The following is a 23740-nucleotide window of genomic DNA, read 5'->3' on the forward strand; positions in this document are numbered from 1 at the left end:
ACCAAAGTTTCTTCATGACCCTGAATGGAAATGGCCTGCAAATCCTGAGGACATAAGTCATTTTGCTCTGGAGGATCTAGAAGATCCAGAGGTCAAGACATTCGTTTCTGTTAATGCGACATGCACTAATGAACAAGTGGATCCAATTATGGACTTCATTCATTCATTTTCCTCTTGGGACAAACTGAAAACAATGGTTGGGTGGCTACTCAGGTTTAAACAGTTGCTGTCCAAACTGGCTCAAAAGAGAGCACAACTGAAGTTGGACCTTGCAAACTCCAAACTTGATGATGTTAAATTTCAAGAAAGATTGAAGAAAGAAATGAATGTGTTCAAGAAAAAGGTTGCATTGGGAGCCTTATCAGTGGAGGAGTTTGGAAAAGCTGAGAGTGCCATCATCTGCTATTGTCAAAGAAAGCGATATCCAGAGGAAATAAGTTTACAGAAACGTAAAGGTGTGAAGAAAATAAGCCAGCTCTATAAGCTTGATCCTATTCTTGAAAGTGGTGTACTAAGAGTTGGCGGAAGGCTAAGCAAAGCAGCTATGCCTGCTGGAGCTAAATACCCAGTCATATTGGCTAAAGACCTTCACATCTCCGAAATTTTACTGCGTCATATACATCGTCAGACAGGCCATGGTGGACGTAATCATATGCTCGCGGAACTGCGTCAAAAGTATTGGATCCCAGGTGCCAGCGTTGCAATCAGGAAGACTCTATCAAAATGCATGACTTGTCGACGACTCCATGCTGCACCAGGAAGTCAAAGGATGGCAGACCTTCCACAGGAGCGAGTGTATCCAGACAAACCCCCATTTACTTGTGTGGGTGTGGATTGTTTTGGTCCCTTTGAAATAACCAAAGCCTCTACTGATGCCCACGACCTGGAAGCACTAACTCCAAATCATCTTCTTCTCTTAAAGACCACGCCTTCATTGCCACCAGGAGTGTTTTCCAAGAATGATGTCTACGCTCGGCGAAGATGGAGACAGGTGCAATATATGGCGGATCTCTTCTGGAAGCATTGGTTAAAGGAATACTTGCCTCAACTACAAGAGCGGCAGAAGTGGCAAAGAACAAGACGGAACCTTCTTCCAGGAGATGTCGTCCTCATCGTGGATGACTCTGCTCCACGCAACTCTTGGTTAATGGGTAAAGTTGTGAACATTGTTCCAGATAAAGGAGGACTTGTGCGGTCAGTTCGCATCAAGACAAAGACGAGCTACCTGGAAAGACCCATTACCAAGTTGTGCCTGCTTCAGGAGGCGGAGACGCCTTGAACATTTAACGACCTTTTCTCTCCATTCTAATCACCAGTGACTTCTTTTTCTCTAGCTGATTGCTTAGTCTAAAAGATAGATTAAAATAAATTTGATACTGAGCAAATTTATGACTATTTGTTTCTTAGGCTTGTCTCTTACAGTGTTAACATTTCAGATAATTATCTTTGTAATAATTAGGGGCCGGAATGTAAGAGCCTTATGGTTGAAATGAGCAATTACTGATGTGGCAGGAGCACACGGCTTTGACACTTGGGTGGTGGGTGTGTCGAGGTGGGCGTGACTGTCACTAAGGTATTAATGGGAGCCATACTGGCGCGCTGATTTGTATGTATGAGGAAGCGGGTGCGCCGGTGGTGGTCATAATTTCTGTTGACCGTGTTGTAGTGTCGTTTATTGTTAGCCACATTGTATGGTTTAGCCTGGTCAGTATGTGTCAGTCCTTTTAAAGTCTGAAGTATGGCTGTCGCAGTGGAATAAATTGATGATTGCAACAACCTGAAGCGACTTGGAGTATATTGAAGCACGCGTCGGACAGTTTGAAATTCACCGCGTTAACCCAGTGCGGCCCTCTACAATACCGCTAGTTTGCCGCACATTTAAATATTGTAACGGAAGGTAAACTTAAAGCAACATTGTACAACAGAATAGTCACGTGGTGGGTCATTCCTTCCAGGACCCACTGCAGGGAAAATAAACATTTAATTATGAATGCTAATTATGTATACACTTAGTCATTTTGATAATAGGCTAATATAGCTAATATAAACACTGAAAGCCTGTTTTGTGTTCAATATAGGCCTAATATAACGCTCTTTATTTTTTGCGGCTCCAGACAGATTTGTCTTTTGGTTTTTTTGGTCCAATATGGCTCTTTCAACATTTTGGGTTGCCGACCCCTGGTTTAGACCATGGCTCCAAGTAACTTTTATTTAGGTCCTGTCAAGATGTACATGTGTACCAAATTTCATGATTGTCAGTCAAAGCATGGCTTGGGATTGATTTGTTAAATATTCTAGGAGTCACTGTGGCGGAATTAGGCCACACCCACCAAATATTGCATAACATTCCTGTCGGGACATGGACAAGGATCGATCACAGTGAGTTTGGTGCAGGTTGGCTGAAATATGTGGAATTTAGAACCAAATATATGGCAACAGCGTGGCCTGTGACTTTGCCACACTGCTATAGCCATGCCCTTCCCCGAAAACTCTTGGCACTTTAAAGCAAGTGAGACCAACTTGTGGTCTGTTTCCTGAAACAAGACCAGCTTGATTAGGTCAAGGAGGTCAGTGATGGAGCTTTCCAAGTAAATAAAAGTCACTTCCTGTTTTGAGGGGCTTAGATGACGTCACACAGTGACAACATAGGATTGTCAGGCATCCAACCAGGATCACTAATGCCATGTCTGATGGCAATTCACCTTTTTATGTGAAAGTTATAGCATTTCGTTTGCTTTGGCGAGTATGCCAAGTTTGCCACTTGGCCACTGAACATACAAAGACTACATTTTTTGGATAACTTTTAAAGCCCGACCCCTTAATCCCAATAGGTTGATAGCCGATAATAGGAGTTTGTTAAATTTTGAGGTGTGTAAAAGTGAAAAATGGCCAAAATTTGCCCTTTGACCCAAACTGTTTGCCTCCCTGTACATTTTAGGGAGTACGGGACTTTTTTTTCTTGATTTGGGGTTATCTACCTACATTCTGAATTTCAGATCTCTATGACCTACGGTTTGTCCTATCTCACGTTAGGGGGTACTGTAGAGAAGTTCGGCCACACTCACTTGCAATTCCACAGGAATCTGAAAACCTCAGTTGAGAGACAATTTTGGTTGAAGTTTGGTGAGTTTTTGAATATGTTTAAGCCTCCACAAAGCCCCATAATTTGTCGGAAAAATAATAAGAAAACCTGAGATTAAAATAGGCCTTCGCAGCACTTTGCTGATCGGGCCTAATAAAATAAAATGTAGACAAAACATTGTATCCAAGCAGTGCAGTACCAGACATTAATTTGGCATGAACTATGTAAGAAAAAAATGTATAAAACAGCAACAAGAGATACGAATGACTGGACACATTGGATACAGCTCCCAACACAGAAAACTCCCTGTATTGGCCAGGGGATAACAGTAAATACTGAGACTAAACGCATTATTAAGATAACAAAATCAAACACAGAGCTTATAGAAACAGTTATTATAATCTTAATTTTATATTTTGGCACCTTCTTAGCAACTAAATTTCATGTTATAGCTGCTATGTAACTCATTGGAAGATCATGGGAAAACCCCAACCAGCACAGATGGCTTATCTCAACTGTAAGAGTGAGAGGCAGCTGGATGCACTAATTAATTAGTGTAATTATTTACACTAATTGCAAGAAACACCCGGAACTACCAACTTAGTAACAAAAATAAGGAAATTAGTAAACAAATAGTACCAGTAAAAATAAAAGATGTTCCACTGCAAGATTTGAGAATGTACACTATAATAAGAAAATCAACTTGCTGCACAAGGCTGTGTGTATTTCATTAATATCTTCACTCTGTCCTTCTATACTTCTTGTCATCTTTCAGTATATACCTCCTAAGCATGCCTTTTGTTTTGTTTCTTTCTCAGGTATTATCTCCCTGGTCATCTTGACAGTGCTGTGCATCATGGTGTTCGTGATTCGCCACATGTTTCGTCACAAGGGCTCATACCACACTAATGAGGCCAAGGGAGCAGACTCAGCAAACTGTGCTGATGCCGCCATTATTGTCAATGACCCGGCCTTCACTGAAACTATTGATGAGAGCAAGAAGGAGTGGTTCATCTGAAGTCTGGATAGGCCTTGAAAACATCACACATGGACATTGGTCGATTTTTTTTTCCCAAGCTTTGGGAGTATTTAGGAAGTGGCAACCTGTGGAACCTTAAGCATGTATGAGCCTTTATTTTTTTATAAAACTTTTCAATAGACATTGCATTGTCCATTTCTCCTAAATGAACAATGCAATGAAGTAAAACCCTTCACAGGATTGTGCCATAAAATCATAGAATGAAATTGTCTTAGAACATATCAGTTTTGTTTTTTACCATTCTGAAATAAATTTTCTATTAAGTGTCAAGATTCTTTTTATTAGCTTTATGTTAGCCTTATTTATATATTTATGTATTTTTTCTGTTTATATTTGATCTCCATAAAATTTGACACATTGTATCCATCATTATGCCACAAAACATCCATAATTGTAGCTAATATTTAAATTCTTTTTGTTTTTTTACCATATTTTTAAAGATTTTTGGGCTGAGCTTTTATTGAACCCTGGATGTGTACGTTCTGGCTGGCCTGTAAGTACAGATGATGAAACACAATAAAGCTGCATTTTACATGATAGACAGCATTGACTCTTCTAGTTGTTGGTTATAAAATTCAAACTGAGGCCAATTAATCTAAACAGGTTCTTACATTTTAGGTATTTTTGTATTTTTCTTATTTTTCCACACTACATTTACTTTTTAAGACGTATGAAAACCCCTGACTGGACTATGTTTTAAGTTGGTCAGATAGTTTTACGGAATTATTTTAAAAGGACTCATATAGCATCAGTCTCTTGAAACCAGATATTTAATAAGTTATTGCAAAGGAATGTTTATTAGTTACATGTTTAGCTCCACCTTAACTCTGGACATTTGATTGTATTTGATTGTAATGCATTTGTATTTATTTGTGTTGTTGTGCAATAGTATGCTGTTTGACACTGACTTGCCCTATATTTTTTCTTTATGAGACACTGTAGAACCACATAGTTTTCTTCATGTTACATGGATAAAAAAAAATCCAAAACCTACTTGTAAATTTGGTTGACTGGTTTTCTTGTATGTTTAACTGTGTAGAAAAAACCCCTGAGAAGGCACTGAGGAAGCCGCTGGTTTAAGATGAAAATGGTCCAATTCATTGTCCTTATAAGGACAATAAAGTGCTTTATTGTCCTCTTCTATGAACTATGTGATCTGGACTCTTCTATGTGATCAGATGCACACAGCATGTTCGTTTTCGGATTTTCCACAAAGTCTTATATTTACAGACATATTTCTGTAAAGGTAATAATCACCTTACCTTTACAGAAATATGTTCCATATCCACTTATCTAAATGTTGACTTTCTTCATCCATCATGCTCTCTCCTCACTCCCTTATGTGTTTCTTTCTATCTTTCTTTTTTTCGTACTGTATGCTGAATGTTGTACTGCATGCTGTGTGGTGAATGGACTGATGTAAAACTTTTTTTCTAACATTTTTTTCACTTATTTCTGTTCTTTGTAGATTGTTATAAGAGATTGTTATTTTTGTGGTTTGCACAGTTATGGCAGGACACCGTCCCTCTCATTGAGAAACATAATGAGAGTGGCTCCACAGCCTCTGTGGAGCAGGTGCTGTTAGCAGTTGGAGATAAAGTGGGACACTGAAACATTTCCTATGTCTCATGCATGGGTTGTTTCTGTCAAGCAGCCAGAGTTTGTTACTCAACTTGTTGAAAGTGGGAATGGAATAAATGAGTTTCAAATTTCTCCTTTAGTTGTTCCGTCCACCTGGATTACATTGTCTGGATTTCCGCCCTGTTGATGACTAGTGATGATGGCTTATTAAAGCCAAATAAATTATAACACTGTTTAAGAACAACAGAGAAATAGTTTACTGTTACAGCACTGATCCACTGCCATTCACCCTTAAAAGGATCCAAGATTAGTTGAACATGTTGGCCTAAAAATGTTGTAATTTTCCTAACTAAAAAAAAATGCTGTTTGTGATATGCCACAGCTTATAATTTCTTCAAGAATTTTATTTCTTGTTATATTTTTATCCATGGAGGTCGCCATTTTTTCAGCTGCTGGGCTGATGATGCAGGTGTGTTTACTGTTTATTTTACAGAGCAAACACAGGAAGGCTGTAATATGAGAACCCGAGTTATCATATTGCGTTTGACTGGTGTAATTTTAGACAATGCCATACGTCACTGTTGGCTGTAACTTAAAAAGAAAACAGTGAGGTGACTCTGGATCACTTCCCACATGAAAGAACGAAGAGCACAGTGAGAGAGAGTTGAACACAATGTCCGAGGGACCTACATTTGTGCTCTTAACATTTCTCTCCAGAAGACTTTGATTCATTTGTACAAGGAAAACTGACAAAGGCTCTAACAGCTGATTATTACCTTTACAAGCTAAAAACAAATACCATGCTGACAGTTTTTTTGCACAAAGCGCCTAAACCCTGCTGCTGCTGGCTAGAGAGCAAAAAATGCCAGGAGAAACATCAGACAGACGGCACCGGAAGCTCTTTTAAATGCTAACAGAGCTCTGCAGCAGTACTGCTGCCCTATTTACTTCCGAACCGAAGACCTGACCCTGACCATAAACTGCTGTTACCAGACCAGACACAAAGTTACAGAACTACTTACCAGATCATACACTCTGACCAGAGGTATGTGTCATTCTTTTTCATTTATGAAGCTGAAGGTAGCAGCAGCAAAATACCAACTCCAACTCTGTCCTCTTTCTCCATTTGGTTCTTCTCATCTTCAATATTGCTCTTTGTGATTTCTACATTCCCATTGATTTCAACGTGCTTAATGAGTAAAGGCTTAAAGATGTTACTCATTGCTGTTTTGTCTGGATGGAGCTAACGAAGTCAGCCTTTAGACGTCATTTACCCAGAATGCATTGCAGTGTGAACAACATGGCGATGTTCATGTGACAATATTTTATTAAAATTTATAAAAACTAAATTGCCTACACTATTATTACTGTGTTGTTTTTATGTCTAAAATAAATATTTCTCAAATAAAGTCTAATGTTACAACTAATCATGGATTCCTTTAAGGGACAACACAAAGTGGCCCCAGACAGTAGATTTCCACTCCTTTTGGCTCATACAGAAGCTACCCCGTAAAGAGGGCATTCCCATGTGATGTCATTTCGTTACCCTTATATGTATGTACACGTGTGTGTCCATGAAGCAGCTAAAAGAGATAGAAGAAAAAGACAGAATCATTTATTTGTATCTAACAAGGTGCTAGTGCAGGTGCTGAAACGCTTCAGAAGACTGGCTTGGTGGGTTCAAGACTGTCAGTTTGGGACGTACAGATTCCAAACTTAATCATGTTCTGTCTTTGCATAGACAAGTGTTTATGTATCTGGATTCACCAACCTGGTTGTTAGATGTCTCTTTCCATGTTAAACATGAGGAGGGATATATGGTATATGCAAGCTTAAGTGTGATGAAGTGTTTTGAGTGTGGAGATGTGGGGCACAAGCAGATTGGACAGGAGGCTGAGGTCACTGCAGCAGCCACTGTAGGCAGAAGCAGCCACTGCCCCTGCACCAGTGGAGCCGATGGTTTCAGTCAGCATTCCAGGTGAGAGCAAAACTGTTTCTTCTGAGGATGTTGGAGACCTTGCTGATTCTGTGGGGGCCGGTGGAACTGCAAAGACTGGGAGTGGTGTCAGAGGCTTCACAGCTCTCAGTGTTGACACTGGTGGCAAGTCCTAAAAAAATCATGACATAGATCTATCATATGTGTAACTTCCTGAAGGACTGGTGTGGACAGTCCCCACCAGGGCCGGCCCAAGGCATAAGAAAACTAAGCAGCTGCTTAGGGCCCTATTACCACTAAGGGGCCCCCTCAGTGGAGCTGATTTATTTAATTTTTTTAGTAATAATTTCTGTGTCATTATAATATCAAAAACACACAATTTCACTATGAACTGATTTGTTTTTACAATAATATATATTTGTATGCAGAAATTATTATTTTATTGATAAGAAGAAACCAAATAAATTGCTCTTGGGGCCACCTGGTGGCCGCGGTAGGTACCGCACGCTTCGCTGGTAACATGAGCTGCCGTGCAATGAGCAGAGCACATCCAAAGGTCCAAAGCTTCCGGTCAGAAGAGAAATAAGCAAACAATGTCTCAAAAAAGGACTAATTCTTCAGGGAGAGAGAAAAGAAAGGCAGAATAGAATAAAGCCAAGATAAAGGTTTGTTTTAATGTGTCTTGGTAATGTAATGTAAAAGACTTGTAAAGCTGCTAATAGAAAATTAGCTTGAACGGTCCAGTTCAACAGCCAACCATACATGCTAGGGCAGGGGCGCCGCCAGGAATCTTGGGTACCCTGACAAAAAATTCAATTGGGCCCCCTCCCCCCACGCAGCTGCTGTCAATCTGTGATTGAATTGTCATAACTTTCCCCCCCTATACGGCGCCCCTGTGCTAGGGTCTTTGTGTTTGTGTGAAACTGAGTTTGAACTTTAAATGAGTTGATTCTCATGGTGGCTCTAGATATTTCTGAGGTATTTTTGGCTTCAAAACGCCGTGTTTGATAACAATAATTAAAGCTTCTCAATGTTTGACATTATCTAGCTAAATGTTTTTACGTCAGGCCACATAGCTGCTACATCAATGAGCTGCTCTATGCTGTAGTTGGGGATTTGTTGTTTGCTGCTGAGCAAAATCATTTTGTGGCTAAAACAAACATTATTTTACATCAACTTCTAAGTTATGTGAAACTTCTGTTAAAATCATTTGAAGGATCAGAATCAGTACCAATCCACATTCTCAGGGGAGAAAGACTCACCTGTGTTACGGCCCAGAGAAGAGGGAGAAAGGGGAGAGGGTGGCAGGCAGACAGAAAGGAATGGGGCAGCTGGCCAGAACTTGGTCACCTGAAAGAAAAACACAATGTTCGGCTTTCTTATCATACAAACGCTTCATTTTTTTTCTGTGCAGATGATAGTTTCTCTTTTGCTAACTGTGTAGCAGTAAAGAGTCTGCTTAAACCCATTAACCTAATGCAACAAGTTTTGTGGTGGTTCAGCATCTTTCCACTCATCTCGCAAAACTGTTTCTGGCCCACACAGAGTTTTGAAACAGCTGCCTGACCAAGATTGCCTCATTGCGACTCCAGAAAGGTGGAAGAAACGGCAAACATTTCATGTCAACTTCTTAAAACCTTACCATGCTCGTGCTGAGACTGTATTGGTGGATGAAATTCACCCTGTATGCATTGGTGAAACAGTGACATCTGCTGGAGGTGAATGGAATGGCGATGGGTTGCCTGCTCCAGATTCAGCCATTCTAACTGGTCGACTTAAGAATTCTGAAGTACTGAAAAACTTGGACATTGTGCTGAGTTATTTACCAGAGACTCGGTGCTTTGAGTTGATTCAGTTGATAAAATCTCACTCTGATTTATTTGCAGATGTTCCATCCTGCACACACCTGATTGAACATGATATTGAGGTGGGTGATGCACAACCTATAAAACAGCATTTTCATAGGGTTAACCCAGAAAAATGCAAACATCTGGATGCTGAGGTTGACTACATGTTAAAACATGGCATCGCTCAAGCATCATGTTCAAGCTGGTCTTTGCCTTGCTTGCTAGTTCCAAAATCAGACAAAACCTATCGGTTTTGTTTCGACTTCAGAAAAGTCAATAGCATAACCAAACCTGATTCATACCCTCTACCTCTTATGAATGACTGCATTGACCAGATTGGAAATGCTAAATTCATTAGTAAGATAGACCTACTAAAAGGTTATTGGCAGGTCCCTTTAACTAAAAGAGCGCAAGAAATCTCTGCCTTTACTAATGTTGGGTGTTTAGAAGGTTGTTCTGTGTATTTGGATGACATTGTTGTCTATTCTCATAGTTGGTCTTCTCACCTGGAACGACTTGTGAGATGGTCATTGTTTCTTCAGTCTTTTTCCTTAGATATTCATCATATTATGGGGAAGGATAGTGTCATTGCAGATGCTTTGTCAAGAGCACAAAGTCAGTAACTTTTTTTCTTTTTCTCTCCTTTCCTGTCTAACAGAGTCACTTCAAGGTACCAGTTGTTGCCTTAGGGATGGGACAGGAAGGGATTTAAGTTTTGTTATTTTTATTTTGCTCCATCTCAGCTAACCTGAGATATTGTGACTGCATTTAATTTTGTTTTTTCTATTTTTCTAGATGTTAATACACAGGTTGCCCACGGTTCCGGTGGGACGCTGTCTTGAAGGGGGCTAGGGGGGTATTACGGCCCAAGACCTTTCCTCTGGGTCTCTAACATCCCTGTTTTAGAGCTTCTAATTGGTGCTGATTGGAAGTGGAGGCAGCTGGCCAGTGTCTCCAGAATGACATCAGATCCAGCTTAAGATGCACCATTCTTTCTTACTAACCTAGCCCATTTTTCTGTAGAGACAGAAAATCATAACTGGTTGTTCTCCCCTTTCTCCCTCTCCTCTGCAACCAGTTATGATTTTTTGTTAAATAAATCCTATTTTAAATTATCCCATGCATGCATTACTTCCCTTTAATTTGTTATGGTTCAAGAGCCAGACCATAACACCTGGTATAAATTAAATTTTTAGCTATTGGAGAAATTTATTTAATCAAAGAATGTGATGAATGTGTGTGTAGAGCTGCACCGATTGCAGTTTTCTGGCCGATCCCTGGTTACCGATCATTAAAAAGCCTGCTGATTTTGATTTTAGTTGATATGAATGTTATTTTGTCTGAAATGTTGCTAAATATAGCAAAAATGTTGGTGAGTTGTTCAACAGTGGGGTGAATATTGTTAATTGTAAATGTTCAGACCTGACCTGGTGGGTTGGTCTGTCAGTCAAATTTCTCACTGCAGAGCAGAAGAGGACAGAGATGATTTAAAAACCTTTGTTATCAGGGGATAAGATCAGCTTCACATGTAAGTATCGGCCAATCACGATTCCCCAAAATTAAGGAAATTGGCGTCCAGAAATCAACTGGTCAGTTGATCAGTTGGCCAATAAATGTATCCTATTATACATGTATATATTGTAAACAGCACTGCCAGAGATGCAATAAGTTTAGGTGTGTGAATGATCTAATGATCAGACTGCTGATTGCAGCCAGTCCACATTGTTAGCAGAACTAGAGGGCCCCAAAACCAAATTTCGCTTAGGGCCCCATGGAGGCTTGGGAAGGCCCTGGTCCCCACCAATATTCCTTTCTTTCTTTATGTACCTGCATCTATTTTATGCAGCACCTGCATGCTGTATTCAACGCATTAACAGCCAGGTAATGCTTTTTAAAATTCCTTTGTAAAACGTAAATGGCAAATCCGCTCAGCGATTTAGTGGATTGGACATCACGTGACTTACTGTGCGCACGGGCTGTTGCTTTGCATTGCGTCAGGAATATGACACAATCAAGCAAAGAATCTGAGAAGGGGACGCAAAGTTTTGATATTAATTGTCAACACTAGGACAGCAAAATAACAAAGTCCAAAGGGATCACACTTCATAGGTCGGTAAAAAGCTTTAATTAAAATATATAAAGAAAGTGGAGAGTATGTTAGTTATGCTAGCTTAACTTTTATCACTTTAACATGTAAAGTGAACTTGCTACGCAGTTCGGAGTATTTCGGTTTAATTAACACAAAAATAAGGCAACCCACATAGATTTGCTGACAGTTACTTGATAAAATCAGACAATAAAAGGCAACTATGTGATAATTCTTCACAAAAAATATTACTGAATTATGAAACTGTTTTCAACTGTAGGGAAACATTGAGCAAATAACAAACTTATTCCATAAATTAGAATATGACTGAAAAAATTCCTTTGTCAGCAATTCAATCACCAAGTGAAAGACATTATATAGATTAATTAGATTACTTCTGTTTTAACATATTTATATTTCATAGTATGCTTAATACCTGCTAAAAGGTTATTTTCGAAAGGTACTGTTAATCTGACAAGCCTGATCAGGATGTATATCCTAATTTATTGAATAAGACTGTCTGGCTCACATGCAAGTTTTGGCTTTATTCTTAGCACTAAAAAAAAGAAAAAGCCTTCCAGTAACTGTGGATGCATCCGGCTCCTCCTCGTCCCCACCAACTTGCAATACAAAGTTACACCCTTGAGATCTACTAATAAAATTAGAAGGGTAATACAGAAACTGGGACAAGAAATAAATTTGGAGAGTGTTTCTATTTTTCAGAAACATTGGCAGGCTTTATTGGACCTGAAAAGAATGGAAGTTCTTGTGTTCAAGAGAGCTAACGAGCTAAGCTCAAGGACATGGATGCACCAACAACATTCTTAACTTAGAATGGTCTGCCTTCGCTTACATAATGGTGAAGTTACAACAAATCTAGAGATGAGAAAGCTGTCAAGGGACTTTATGCAAATCTCTTTCCTAAGGACATGTGATGAAGCAGTGGTGACAGAACCTCAAAGGCTTCCTCAACTTACTTCAGAAGATCAGGAGGTTTTAAACTCTGATTTAACATTTGAAGAACTTACAGCTACTGTTACCACAGATGGCATTGGGAAGATTGTTAGAATTATTATGTGTTGTTATCATTTTTACATTAGTAGTTTTACATGCTATGTTGAAACTTTTTATCCAGTTACAGAATGTCTCTGCAGCATGATTATATTTAACAACAGAATGTTCCCCCGCCCTTGTGAGAAATTGCTCTCACAAGAAAGGACTAGATGACCTGTGTGCAGAGACAAAACTTGCTTTTCCTTTTTATCTCTCCCTCCTCTGAAAATAAAAGGTTGGCAGAAGACACGGGCGAGCAGCTTGTAGGAGCGGCTCGCTGTGTCTTCTCCTTTTGCAAAAGCTTGGTTGAAAAATAATAAACGTCTGTGGTTCTTTTTATGTAGGTTGAGAAATTACTTATCAAAGATCTCCAGGCATTTCTGGAAGTGGATGGGTATAATTAGTATTTTGTTAAAGGAACACTTCCTGCATTTTGTTGGCAGAGAATTTTCCTGCCAACTGGTGTCTAGAAAGAGGAACTTGGCTCATTTAAAGAACTGGAAACAAATGACTCTTTTAGGCACAGATTATAAAATTCTTTCAAACACCTTTGAAAGAATTTTATAATCTGTGCCTACAAGAGTCATTTGTTTAAGAGACTTAAACATTTGATTGACCTTTTAGTTCCAGACAGATCTACATTGAATAATTTATTTATGAAATGTTTGTAAGACATTTCTTACAAACATCTGAATGAGGGGATTATCTCTATCAATCAAGAGAAGGCTTTTTATTGTTTTTTTGTTTACAACTTTGCAAGCTCTTGGTGGTTTTATTTCTTGGCTGAAATTACTGGTAACACTTTATTTGACAGGGTGTGCATAAGACTGACATGACACTGTCATAAACATGAATCAGTCTTTATTAAATTAATGTTTTTTAATTAAAAATATAGCAAATGAAGCAGAGATACCTACTTGTCAAGCAGAGGTGTGGTTAACTCTGGATCAGTTTTGAATCCTTTGAGGTGAATCCTCATGTCTTTGCCATTTCTTGCCCTGTCTGTCTGTATAGCTTATTATTTTTAAAAATTGTGGACTTTTAGAAATTGTGGAGTATTCACTATTTAGACCAATATTATACATTTTAGATTATTATGCAGAGAAACTCCCACTAGTTCTTCCAAGGAAACTCCTTCTGTTTAGAGTTGCTTTTGAAACCTAATCATGAAACGTTAATCAATAATCTGATGAGCAAGATGTAATGTTGTTGACTGTTTTCTATGACTTTGTATTTTTGTGTTTTTATGATGTAAAGCCTTGTTGCTGAAAGGTGCTATGCAAATACATTCTGATTGATTGATTGATTGATTGATTGATTGATTGATTGATTCATTCAATCATTCATTCTACCTTATAAGTTATGGAGTACCTATAAGTATCTTGCAACCCAGAAAAGAAAATGGAACAAACATAGATTCCAGAGAAACTATAACTGGTGAAAAAATAGTATACTTTATTATACTTAAGTATATTTTAAATATACTCTGTTTTCTGAAGTACATTTTAGTATGTTATCATGTGGGCATACTTATTAAGACTATACTAAAAATGCAAAATAAATACATTTTTAAAAACATGATTCTCGTACTTTTTTAAAAACTATATTTTTTGGTACACTTTCTAAAAGTATATGTTTTCTAAAATCTACTTTAAATTCTAATTAAATATATTACTAAAGTTATACTTTGCATTTTAAAAATACACTTTGCATGTATTAGTATAAATGCAAATTTTAAACGTACATTTTAAAAATATACTACAAATATATACAAAAAATACTTTTCGGAAGTTGACTTTTGGTAATATTTTTTTAGCTATTTATCTTAGATTACTTATAAACAGTGCAGTACATATATAAACAAACTTATGTTTGTTTCAGAAATAGGTATTTTATCAATTTTATTGTGATTATTATAATAATTATTATAACAATCATTCAACTTCATGTTATAACTGCATGGAGGATCTGCTTTTTGTGACTTAATATAGTTTTCTCAGAAAACTGGTTTTAATTAAGCTCAGTATGACAAAGAGACTTTGATATTGTGAGGCTGTTGTTATAACTTGTTCATCATTGTTTTTATCTTCATATTTTTGCTGTCTAAGCAAATTAAGATGAAAGAGGAAACCAGGGATCAGGAATTAGAAAACCTAAAGACTTTCCTGTCTCAGAAGAGGCTCTGGCTCCACCAGATCACCAACCAGTTCTGAGGATGAAGCTCCACATCCTTCCATCCTTTTTTTTACACTGAGCAGCTGGCTACATTTTTAACAACAGCAAAAACTGGTGTGTTTCCGACACTAAGTGCTTAATAAACATGATTTCATTTAAAAATAATTGGACAGAATTTATTTCCCTTGTTAATCTACCATTTGTCTCTCATACATTTTATTCATTGTTAGCTTTCAAGGCTCTGTGATGGACTAGTGACCTGTCCAGGGTGAACTCCGCCTCTCATCTGATGACTGCTGGAGATGGGTTTTTAAGGTAGCTTTTAAGGTAGTATTTCTCCCTTAAGTTCACACTTAAACCAACTTAATAGAATCAATAGATTCTATGATATTACTGACTATTTTTTCTACTTCTAACATTAACAGACAAATAAGTCACTCAGAAATGTTTTTTCACTCCAGGCATCCGGTCCCAATCATCATCAGTTCTGATGATGTCACATACATAGCGAGTCCACAACATCCTGAAATTGTAAGTTTGACTTTTTCCTTTGCCATTTTTCTGTACTCTGATTAATTGCTGTATTGTTTTATCCTTTTTTGTAGGTTTCTGTAAAGTGCAGTGAATGGAATGTTCTGTTATTGATCCTCACTGTTCATAGGAAGGAGAAATGTCAGTTTGTCTGCAGTAATACTGGAATACTGTGACATTGTATTAAAACAATATTCTGTCTTTGGTGAAACATTTTTCACATTTCATCCAAAGTGTACCTGTTGTTTTATTGTACTAATTTTTATAAGCATGTTGTCTGTAAACCATTAATACTGTATATTGACAATTTATAAAATTCTCTGATAGTATATTGGCAATGTACTCTTGAAAAATGTGAATATATTGAATACACAATGTAATTAGTTTCACCTGGAAAGTGTGTTGTAATTGATCCTTCTGTGTTCTGGTAGCCTGATATGTTGACAGTACTGCAGTGTGTATGAAGCATGTAATGTACAAAGTGGCAAAGCAGAATAATAAAATACATAAAGTAACTGAAAAGTGTACTTCATTAGCAATTATAACAAACTAAAATTGTAATTGGAGCATACTGTGATCACACTAATATTTATATGGAATGCTTTTATATTTAAAAGACATTCTACATATATTTTAAATGTAATTTGATCACAAAAATAGTTCACTAATATACTAATCAAGCACATTTATATCACATAAAAAGCCGTACATTTAAAGTATACCAAGTATAACTTTAGTTGTTCCAAAACGTGTATGCGATAGTACACTTAGCACACTTTAAATTGTGATTTTCTACAATTTAATTACTATTAATATAAACTATGTACAAAATTAGTTGTTCCAAAATAACATACTGAAAGTATAGTGATGATTAGTCTGGCTTCAAGTTTGCTCTAGTATGACAAAATTTAACATATTTAGTATATTTATTTTTCACCAGGGTAATGCCATTCACTAATAGATCTTACATCATACATGGATTGGGTAAAAACAGCTTCTGTTTTAGTAAAAAAAAAACTGAAAACAGATCACATTCAGAGAGATGTGAAACTGAAGATACCTGCTACTTTTAGTGTTAAGGACAATTATTGTTTTTGTTGTAGAATCTCTGTCACTAAAATGTCAACGTTTGATGTTTTGAAGCATGAACACATTATTTACTATTTTGTTAAACATTACATTAAGTTCCACTATAAAGATTGTTATTTTTTTTATTTGTCATTTTAACAAAATAGTAAAAGATTATTATGGCTTTTATTAGCCATAAAAGCCATGACTTTCATGGCTAATAAAGTCATACTTTATTAGCCTAAGTATAGACTGAGATGGAATTTAAATCATGCTGAAATTTCAGTATATTCACTTAAAGTATACTTTTATATAGTATATTTCTTAAAAGTGTAATGTGGTACAATTATATTTAAGTGTGTTTAAAATCATAATGTCAAAATTGGGACAAGCATGCTGTTGGCATACTTTGTATATATTTATGTAGTACACTTAATACTTAGTATACTTAAAATGTACATAAGCAAATGTAAGTATGTTTGAAATATACTAAAGTATTTTTTTCCCCCCACTAGGGTAGTTACCACTTCAATGACCGTGCGCGCTAAGACACTCCTAGTGGCTCTGATTGATTGTTTTGATTCAGGAGCTTTTTTTTTCCTTTTCTTTTTTTTTTCTAAGAGATTACCTCTCTTCCATTTTCAGGATATAGTGAAATTTTTAACAAATATGAAAATAAAGTTACTTACTGTAGCTTGAATGGTACAGAAAATTGTTGGTTTTGAAATGTTTGATGAAAAGAAATAGTTGTTTTAAAAAGCACATGAAAATGTCCAGAGACAGTTAGCAAATAAAGGAAAGGTTAAAACTTCAGAAATAACACTATGTTTATAGTACATTGAGTGATCTTGTTTCTACTGTCTCTGCCTGTTTTCTCTCTCTTTTTCACCTATACACATAATATCAGGGTGTGCTCATAAATATATACAGCATATTACATATTGGAGTTTCTGCAGTTATGAAAGCCTTACATTTCCAGTTCTCTTCTGTCCTGGAATCAGCAGAACACAGCTGAATCAGGATCATTGACTTGTCTCATACAGCCTTATACATTTTGTGATAAAGTGCATGATGCTCTCTCTGTACATTATAAACTGGGCTACTTAAATGCATACTCATAACTGTGTTTCATGTTTGTCAGCTAAGAAGCAGGCAGTCACCCTTCTGTCCCCAAACTTGATCATCCTTTTCTATTCTTAAAATTAAATGCTCAGACAAAAAAACTGAGGTGTCTTGTCTCAATACACAATTCAACTTAATTCAGTTCAAAACTACTTTATTGATCTCAAAGGGAAATTAAATGTAACTCATTATCTAAGGCTCTTCAAAGAGTTATTGTATATGCTGAAATAAGTGTTGAAAAGAAGCCTGAAGAATACATGCTATTGTTGCATAACAGTCTCATGAAGAGGATGGTCAGGGTTGTCCATAACTTTCTTGATTTTATGAAGAATCCTTCTTTGCATCATCATCTTCAGAACAGAACTAGCCTTCTTTATTAGGTTGCTGAGGCGTTCTATATTCTTCTGCAACAACCCAAACCACCTTCAGGGTTTGAGATCTTATTATAACAACTAAGGTCTTCACACTGCATCACCTTGTCAAGTGCATACAGATAAGTTTAATTAAACTGTTGGAATGTTTAAAGTCTTGCATTTACAACCTATAAAAGACATACTTCATGTTTTTTATACAAATTTCTCCTAAACATTTTCTACACAATTACATGCAATTCAGAAAATAATTTATTAAAAATGTAACTTAATGTAAAACCTTTAATGGGTTTAGAAGTACAAAAAAAGAAGGATAAAATACACATATAAAATAAGCTCTCACTTGACTTAGGATTTCTGCAGAGAAAATCCAAAACAAGACATAAAAACTAAATCCTAAGCGGTAAAAAAAAAAAAATCCTAAACGGCAAATGCTAGGCATCAGAGTTTATCAGGTGGCCAAAATAAGCAGTTACAGTCTTAAGCTTGTTGTTAAGGAAGTTCTGCTCCACTTCGACTTTCCCGCCTGGACCTGCCAAAGAAGCGACCTGTGATCAAGGAGACATGGATGTAAATATTAGAAATTTTTCAGCTCATTCTAGCTGTTGCCACATGTCTGCGAAGCTCCTCCTCTATAGCTCTGTTATTGGACCAGTAAAATTTTTATGTTATGTGCTACTGTTTTTTAAATGAATTGTTCTCTATTATTTGGTTCAAGCACAACAAAGAATCTTGTTCAATGTTCAGTGTACAAATTAAAAACGTGTAAAAAGTCTACATATTGAATTTAGATTGATTCAGTGCCAACTAGTAAAGGTCCAAAGAAATGATTTATCTAAGAGATAAAATCTATGGTCTGAAACTCATAAATCATGATTACTGATTTTCATTTTTATTGTGTCTAAATTCATTATGTTTATTAATCCAGCGATTTCATAAACATATGTTACATCAAAAGCATTTCTAGAGTTTCCCACTCAAGAAGATGTTGATTCATTCATTAATAATTCATTATCTGCACATTTCAACACTTTGGCTCTCCTGTTATCGCATGAAGAATTCATCTTGTGTTACATTGGTTGTAGCACAACTATAAGTCCACACTAGATATTATTTCTCCCTGACTGCTAAAATAATTCAATAATACCACTGTAGCGAACCCGGCTTCACTATTTAACTGTGTGTGAAAGTTTCTGGTATTATGGAATTAAAAAAGAAAAATGCTTTCAAACAACCACAATGTTGAATTTTATATTAAAATCTTTAAAACTTTTTTTTTTGCAATCCACTCTGCTTTATATTTGTTTTAAAATTGCATTTTTCACACCAACTGTAGGTCACATAGTTAGTGTGACCTATCCCCTCTCTCATTTTTGAGAGAGGGGATAGGTCAGAATATTATTTGATTGTTATTAAAACACATTTGCTCCCAATCTCCATCTCAAGGGCAGATATGGAGAAGGTTCAATCTTACAAGTGCCTTGGTGTTACTATAGACTGGAAGCTACAGTGGACTACAAACACTGATGTAGTCCACTGTAGCTTCCAGTGCAAAAAGGCCATGAGCAGCCTCTATTTTTTACGGAAGCTCAGGTCTTTTAACATCTACAGTAGGATGCTCTTCATGTTCTATCAGTCATCAGTGGCTAGTTCCATCTTCAATGCAGTGGTGTGCTGGGGTGCTGCAATGAAGGTGAAAGACTCAGACTCAACAAACTGATGAGGTTGAGTCAGTTGTAGGGATCAAGCTGTTTTCAGTAAATTGTTGAATAGTTTATTTGAGTTGTGACCTGAAACGCATCTGAATAAATCTTGGGCCTATTTAATTGAAAAGGATGTGATTGTGAAATTGTAGTCACTTATGAACATTATTCTGAAGTTCAAAGCTGTGTTTCTATAGTTGAAATCAGAAGTTGACAAACTTAATAAAAAGAATGCAGGACCTTCAAGCATCTGGAAATTGTGAATTCTCTGGTGCAGCTGCACAGTTTGACTTTAACATCACAGGTCCACCTCCAATGAACTTGTGTGTGCTTAATAAGCAGTTAACCTATCAGACTTCTCCAAAGCCGTGACATCATCATCTGGGATTCTCTCATTGTTTAGAGACAGTGATCATTCTGTAAATTTATCATTTTAAAGACATTACTAAATATTTTTTTTACCCATTTCTTCTCCCATCATTGTGGAATTTAGCAAAGAAATAATTTTGGTAATTCTAAAACAAGAGAAATTTGATCTGATTAACTTCAGACAGTGAGAAAAAAATGTCTGTTTAGTGTATGTAAACTTCTAATTTCAACTATATGTACAACAAGAAAGGCTTCATCAGATGCAGAACTGATTTGCATTTATTTTTCACTGCTGAGGCTGTGAACATCTGCAGTGATCCTTTATTATGCCTGGTCTGGTGTAAATAAGGAACCACTTTGATACCATATACTCTGAGCATTTGTGACAATGTATGCAATATTTCTGTATAAGAAAAAGGCTTATTTCTATATTAAATTCTGTAATGAATTACATAAGCACATAAGGAAAACGTATACCTGATTCATATCTGCGTTGCGGGGCAGGAAATACACAATATTTTCTGTTATCTGTTTGGCTTGGCTGAAGATCCTGAAGGTGTCGTTGGTTAAGGATGAAAACAAATCTTTATCAATAGAAAGATTTAGTTCAGTTCTTTGACAATTTTCCCTGACAGGAATGTCTATTATGAATTCTGATGTTTGTTAATTCTATTATGTTGTTGTCATGTAAAAACTGAACTGGCTTATTGCTGAAATGTGCTATAAAAATAAACTTTACTTCACTTAAGAATATTCTCTTTAGGAGACTAAAATGTATTTAATGTGTTAAACAGTTTAGCCACAGCTTTTAGTACACTCACACACAAATGAACAAATACAACATTTCAATTGGCATCACTTTAAAGGATATCCATCAGGTTCTATCATGGTCTGAATGTCAAACACATCCGCATTCAAATAGTCCGGTCCGCCCCATGGTGGGGACAGGAAGACTACGTCACCACGCAGAGTGGGCGCCAGCTGAAGGAAGTCTCCTTGAAGGAAGTCAATTTGGTCAACAACATTGTAGACCACAGAATTGTGCCGAGCCATGGCCAGCCGCTCTGCATCTATATCAATCGCCACGACTAGAAAAGCCACAGAACATAATAATTAAAAAACAAAATAATAAATTAAAATGAAAAACAAAAAAAAATCAACTCAGCACTTGCACAATGTAGTGGGCAATTCTGTCTTCTGGAGGGTTGACGTATCAACACACTAACTACATGTTCCGTGTTCAGTCATAGGGGAGTTCAAAGTGTTCAGCAGAAGAATTGCTAAACCCATTGTTTTCTTTTTTATATTCTAGAGAATGCAAAGTCCCCTCCACTGGGATGTGAAATCAAGAGAGCACAAAATAAACAGCAAGCTCACCTCTCTTTCCAGTGAGTGCAAACTGGATGGCATTGCCTCCCACACCACAGAAAGCATCGATCACCACCTGGGAGTCAGCAAAGCTCTGTTCCACCCTGAGGGCAATGTGCTCAGCAATCTTCTCTGGTGTCACAGAAAACCAGCCTTCTGCAACACGGAGTAAACATCCAGAATGAACACAGAGGGTGGAGACCACCTGATGGGGATGAAACGTCCAGAACTGCGCAGCTCATAGTAGAATCTCAAAGTAGGTAAAATTCAAAGGATACAGAGCTAAGAGCATGTGGGTCCATGGAGTTTAGACCTGAACCATGAGAACAGAGCAATGTGACAACCTCCTGTTGTTGCACCAAATCTTTACTTCAGAGGCCTGCATTCCTTACCAAAAACATCATGTAAAATTCCTTGGAGTTCAAAATACGAATCATAGTGTTGTTGTGTTAGCCAGGACACTTTTTATTCTAAATGAGTTTTTCTTCCTGGTTAAGTAAAATAAATACAATGAATTAGTCCAATAAGAGCTTTAGAAATGCAATGAGAGAATGATTTAAAACCATTTGTTTGATATGAGTTGCATTTATAGCAAGTCACATTATAATGTTCTCCAATTTTATCGCATATCACATGTTTTTCTAATAACTTGGATCCTTAGCTTGTGCATGATTGCGCGTGTGTGCCTAGGTACAACTTGTTTCTGTGCGTGGCTCTGATCTTACAGACGAGGCAGCTCCCTCTCAGACGCAGAACTACCTCTATTGATTAGGACTGATGCTGCATGCTTATGGAAATAATATGCCCCTTCCCACTGGTTCTAATGGACATGACTCCACTCTATTAGGTCTGCTTTGCGAGCGTTTCCACTAGCGTTTTTCCAGCCTGGTACCTGTTTTTTCGAGAGACAGCAAGCTGAATCGTGGCAGTGGCAGCGAAGTGGCACTTCCTGTGACACCTGCCACCACTTGCCATGACCTGGCAGTGGACCTGCCACAGTTTTTACAGCTGCCGGTGGACCTGTCACAGCTTTATAATGGCAGCTTCTAGCTTTGGTGACATATACCACAGCTTCTGTGTCAGAATGAATATTAATGATTTTATTTAGAAGAAAAGCAAAAACAGCCACAGCTTACAGTAGTAGCAGCAGCTTCCAGCTTCAATAACCTCACGGGCTTCGCAAACCTGAAATTGGTTTCCGATTGCAGCTTCTGATTTGGGAAATGCTTAAAGGGCAATTCCAACTAATATTTCACTACATTCAGCATCTTTAATTACTCTACTAAAAAACTGCAACACCAAGACTCTACAAACCGAGGTTTATTAGTTTATTCTCAACTAATAACAGAATATCTAAAGCCATGTTTGGGATTTGTGAAACCTTTATTTGATTTGTGAATCTTCAATAACGGTTGAATTTCACCACTTTTTATGCATCGGAACCACACCAGAACTGCTATAATTCCAAAACCGCAACACCCAGACACTTCAAACCCAAACTAGATTTTATTACTCTAATAGCAAAATATTTGAAACCACCTCATCATGACACCATATGAGTAGACAACAGTCAATGATGCAGCTATCTGGGGTTCTGTTCCCTTTTCCTGCATGCCATCCCTTTCAGTTTCACCTGTCCTTTAAGTTTATTAACTTGTGCAAAAAGACCATTAGCTAAACAAAAACATTTTTAAAAAGAAATATGCTGTTTAAAAGTACACTAGAAAGAGATAGGTAGAAATGGGTGAGGAGAAGCAGGGTCTGAAATAATATTACACCATATGTAACAACATATTAGTGTAAAGAGAAATTAAAGAATTGTAAATTATCTTTATTAAAATGTAAAGCAAATATTTGTGTTTCTAGGAAGCAGTTTTTAAGATTACAGTTTTAGATGTAATTCAGGCATCCATAAATGCACTGGAAAAAAAAAAGTTCTAGCCAGGGATGAGGCAGTGGAACAAATTGAACATGAATAAATAGTGGAGATGTAAGAGAATTAAAGTGACCGAATCAATATGAGAATCCAAAAAAGAAAAACATCATGTATAAAACACAGAAAGAATAATTTAACTGAATGTCTGAAGTGAGAGAGAAGAGATTCTCATGAAACTGCAAGCAGAATTAGAGAGGCATTCAAATCTCTGAAATCAAAGAAAAGCTGTGAAATAAAAATGTTTACAAGTTTGAAGTTTGGCATTTTATCATTATATATTATTCTTCCATGATGACCGCAAGTCACTGTTTTTTAACTAGAGTAGATTAAAGATGCTGAATGTAGTGAAAAATTTGTTGGAATCACCCTTTAGGCATTTCCTGAATCGGAAGCTTCAAACAGAAACCGACTACAGGACATAAAAATGAGAAATGAACATCATAAAAACGAGAGTGGTATGGCTGTATGTCTGT

At 36.9% G+C, this 23740-nt stretch overlaps 2 protein-coding genes and 2 long non-coding RNA genes across 6 annotated transcripts in view; 2 read left to right on the forward strand and 2 right to left on the reverse strand.

Moving 5' to 3' along the window:
• Positions 1–5262, forward strand: part of cntnap2b (contactin associated protein 2b) — a 74607-nt gene extending 69345 nt beyond the window's left edge. Inside the window, exon 25 of the mRNA XM_032565059.1 lies at positions 3901–5262. Within this exon, the coding sequence (XP_032420950.1) occupies positions 3901–4100 (200 nt within the window). The 3' untranslated portion in view covers positions 4101–5262. The remainder of the gene's footprint in view (positions 1–3900) is intronic.
• A 220-nt stretch (positions 5263–5482) lies between these two features.
• LOC116721399 (uncharacterized) lies at positions 5483–9455 on the reverse strand. Its single transcript, XR_004339592.1, has 2 exons — positions 8901–9455; positions 5483–7810 (listed from the first exon to the last, which is right to left on the reverse strand). It is a non-coding gene; the product is annotated as an uncharacterized LOC116721399 (long non-coding RNA).
• A 4979-nt stretch (positions 9456–14434) lies between these two features.
• LOC116721395 (uncharacterized) lies at positions 14435–15845 on the forward strand. The gene is made up of 3 exons (XR_004339588.1): positions 14435–14913; positions 15030–15330; positions 15405–15845. It is a non-coding gene; the product is annotated as an uncharacterized LOC116721395 (long non-coding RNA).
• A 1812-nt stretch (positions 15846–17657) lies between these two features.
• The window catches only part of tgs1 (trimethylguanosine synthase 1), a 52544-nt gene continuing 46461 nt past the window's right edge, over positions 17658–23740 (reverse strand). For all 3 annotated transcript variants that reach the window (XM_032565061.1, XM_032565060.1, XM_032565063.1), the window contains 4 exons: positions 21341–21487; positions 20835–21051; positions 20441–20519; positions 17658–18439 (listed from right to left, as the gene is read on the reverse strand). In XM_032565061.1, coding sequence (XP_032420952.1) covers positions 18326–18439; positions 20441–20519; positions 20835–21051; positions 21341–21487 — 557 coding nt within the window. In that variant the 3' untranslated portion in view covers positions 17658–18325. The remainder of the gene's footprint in view (positions 18440–20440; positions 20520–20834; positions 21052–21340; positions 21488–23740) is intronic.

This window comes from Xiphophorus hellerii, chromosome 6 (assembly GCF_003331165.1).
Source record: "Xiphophorus hellerii strain 12219 chromosome 6, Xiphophorus_hellerii-4.1, whole genome shotgun sequence".
NCBI classification, from domain to species: domain Eukaryota; kingdom Metazoa; phylum Chordata; class Actinopteri; order Cyprinodontiformes; family Poeciliidae; genus Xiphophorus; species Xiphophorus hellerii.